General features: G+C 34.9%; 1 protein-coding gene across 1 annotated transcript; it reads right to left on the reverse strand.

The window, feature by feature from the left end:
- Positions 1–839: 839 nt before the first annotated feature.
- LOC116340010 lies at positions 840–3,278 on the reverse strand. Its single transcript, XM_031766124.1, has 2 exons — positions 1,865–3,278; positions 840–1,715 (listed from the first exon to the last, which is right to left on the reverse strand). Exons 1-2 carry the CDS (start codon positions 3,116–3,118, stop codon positions 840–842), a joined length of 2,130 nt encoding a protein of 709 aa, XP_031621984.1. The 5' UTR covers positions 3,119–3,278.
- Positions 3,279–3,532: the final 254 nt, after the last annotated feature.

A 3,532-nucleotide genomic window follows, 5' to 3' on the forward strand; every position in this document is an offset into this window, starting at 1 on the left:
TGCTATTCAGTAGGCGCTGTGAATAGGAGCTATGTGACGCATGTGCGGTCGCCGCAAGGCGCGTATGTTTTTCGTTTCTCCCTCATACCAATACACAGAGACGTGCTCGAACGCACGTTGCTTAAAAATACATGCAAGCAAATAAATGACATTTTCGTTGAATAACATTATCGATTGTGATGTTTTTAGTGGAAAATTATGATCGCACTACTAAATTCACAGGATTTTAATGTGGTTTTAATTTTAATTTTAAATGTATATTTTATTTTAGGTTGATATGATGACGTAAAGTGATATTTTGGTTACAGAATGTATTCTAACCACACATATTTTCAAAAGTTATGTGGTGTGTACATTCTACAAATCAAGCACGTCGATACATAGACACGACAAACTAAAATAAACGTCTTATTCCTTGTTAACGTTCCTCTATCGTTGTTTATTTATTTTTTGTTGACATTCATTTTTGTTTGTATGATGATTGTTGAAACTTGTAATAGGTTTCAATTATCGTTCATCGAAATAGAAAAACAACAACAACAGCATTATATATTATATAGAAAGAAAAAAACATTTTTGGTTGCCGTTTTAAAAATCTGAAATTGCGTTGACTAAATTATTCAAATAGCATGTAATTGGGGATTTATATTCAATTCTGATAAAATCAAAACTACACTACGAAATTATAAATAAAAAACTGTGTTATATTGTATTTTATTGAAATATTAGTTTAATCAATGATTTTCACGTCGCACACCGATGTGTATTGACTTTCTGTAACTTTTTTCTTGTACATAAATAATGTTGGGATCAACTTAAAAACGATATGCAGAATTTTTTTAACATTTTTCCAAGAAAGTCTCAATCTCTTGATTAGCGACTAATTCAAACAAATCTTTATTCAAATGAATAATGAATATATCTTCTAATCGTTGTTGACAGAGGTTACCTCGGCGCTTTGTGAAAACAAAATCTAAGCTGCTGAAATCCCGTTCAATTTGCACCTCTGTAGGTGGAACACTGAATATTATTGACGCTAAGATGTAGAGCTCCGGATTTTTTGTTTTTTCTGCTTCCCAGAAATTTAGAACCGATTGGCTAGGAGACATTATTTCCGGTTGGAATTGATCAATCAAATCTGAAATATTTAATGATGGCACGATCTGTTCATTTTCATTTTGATGAATTCCATAATGTGAAGTTATTGCTTCATCAACGTCGAAATCAAAAATCAGGCTCTCGGCTGACGCTACACTGGTTTCGTTATGAATAGAAACATCTTCGCGAAGTAACTGATGACGATTCCAAATATTCAACAAAGTCTCTTTGGCTTTGGCTGTTTTCTCAGCACATTTCGTGACTTCACATTGAAAACGAGGATCTAAGTACAATGCGCTGTCCATTAATGGGTTGCTAAATATTTTTTCGTTGCGAATTTTGGCTGCATTCAATAGGTGCTTTGCCAAATCAGTTTTGAATGACTTCTTTTTATTGCATGCTTCCAAGTGGAGTTGCATTGCCAACCACTTGCCATACACATCGGAAAGCGTAAGCCTTTTGTTCTGGAATGCAATAGTTACATCGTATGGAATTTGTAACACGATCACGAGCTCCTTAAGTATAGACCACTTCTGCAGGAGCAATTGAAACAGCTTCAAGTTGTTTGCATTAGCAAAGTGTTCGATAATGTTCTTACGGTCATATATATCGCGTAACTATATAAGTATCAAAACAAACAAAACAAAAAAAGATAATAAATAAATTTTTAGCGATTAATTTCCAAAAACGATTGAACAAAAAAGATAAGTTAATTTCAAGAAAGAACTTAAGAACAATTCAACAAAAACTCAATTACAATACTCACCATTAGGTACATGGAACCCCATCTCGTAGCGCATTCCAATCGCGGTAGTGAATATTCCATTTCCAGTTTTGCTGCTTGGTTGCATATTGCTTCCTGCCGTAGTAATTTGCATGCTTCTCGGCTCAGATCAATTACATTTGAAATATTTGGTGCAAGATCATTGACTCCATCTTTTACGGTTAACTGTAGAAGATGCTCAGCACAGTTTACGCCAGTAATATCGTATGTAATAGTGCGTCCATTGTCTGTTAACTTTTCTTTCATTGAATTTAAAAGTGAGTCATTATACAAAGATGCCGCTTCATCATAACAACGTTCCAAAGCCTCATCGTCAGTCAGTTCGATCACATTTGCTAACAACTGTTGAATTTCCGAATCAATATTATTATAATTCACATTAATTGCTCTCTCGTTATCGTGTTGACTTTGAACCTCTGCTTGTGTAGCTCTATTTGTGTTAATCTCACTCACTAGATGGCTTTGAACATCACGCACCATTTTTAAAATGTTTTTTCCGTTGTCAGTCGTTATTGTAAATATTTGTTTTAACTCTATGCCAAGTTCTTCCAACCGATTAACAATCATTTCAGCGAGATATATTCCAGTGTGACTTTCAGAAAGTTGGATAAAACCAATTGATCGTATTTTTAAATTTCCATCCACCGAATATTGGATACTCACTCCTAATATTGAGCGATTGTGTTTTGTACCAATATCAGCCATCAAACTGAGATGTTTGCCAATTACTTCATCTCGTATTTTGTCGCGTATTTTTCCAGCAATTTCACTTAGTTTTTTCTTGACTTCAGTTAAATTCGAATCATGGAGATCCAATCCGACCCCAGCGGCTCGAAGTTCATCCAATCGCGGGTGTATTGATTTTATGTATCCTGAATCAAGCAAATGTGTGAATGAACGACCATTGACAGACACAATTTCCACCAAAGAATGAAGCAATTTGGTACGTTTCACTTCAATCGGCTCATTCTTCTCGCCACTAATTTCAGCGTAAATATTCGGATGTTTTGCTGACAAATGTGCTGCTAAATTCCATTGTTTTGTTCCATTGAAGTCCAATTTACATAACGAGCAAGTATGCGTTTTTCCATCCTTTGCTGCATCGTCGTTGAACATTATTTCGACATCGTTTTCAATTTTTGCCTTTTTACTCTTTATTGGAGAAAAATAAGACAATGATCTTTCGGTCACTGTATGTCGGTTCCTTTTTCTAGGAGTTTTCGGCAAACTATCCATACTCCTTCGATTCAAATCTAATTAGTTGATGACTCTCAATGCAAACACTTTTTAAATCAATTATTTTAAATATTCAATCGACAAAATTGTACGAGTATAATTTTCAATCTGATGTAAACGTGATGTTTTCAAACAGTTCGAGATGACATTCGGTGCGAACTAAGACTTGAATACAAAAATATGAAACGAAAATGCCACACACATCGATGTGAACGACAAGTGTCAGCATAATACAAACATAATTTGACGTTTGGCCAAGCAACCTAATGACTTGCAATCACACAACGGTATCGTTTCCATAGCGACGAAGTAACGCGAGCATCGTGCCGTGTAAACTTAAACAGAATCATTGCGAATAAGAACGTTGTGAGTCAATGTGCACAAACCAGTAGCCATTGCAAAATAGCCGTTCAT

Source organism: Contarinia nasturtii, unplaced genomic scaffold (assembly GCF_009176525.2).
Source record: "Contarinia nasturtii isolate CC-2019 unplaced genomic scaffold, AAFC_CNas_1.1 Cnas_scaffold_625, whole genome shotgun sequence".
In the NCBI taxonomy this organism is placed as follows: Eukaryota; Metazoa; Arthropoda; class Insecta; order Diptera; family Cecidomyiidae; genus Contarinia; species Contarinia nasturtii.

What these genes read in the sequence shown, in the direction of transcription:
- LOC116340010 (XM_031766124.1), bottom strand. Translation starts at nt 3,118, where the DNA reads ATGGATAGTTTGCCGAAAACTCCTAGAAAAAGGAACCGACATACAGTG. An exon ending in GGGGTTCCATGTACCTAATG is followed by an intron (nt 1,716 to 1,864) that starts GTGAGTATTGTA and finishes ATACTTATATAG; the next exon opens with TTACGCGATATATATGACCG.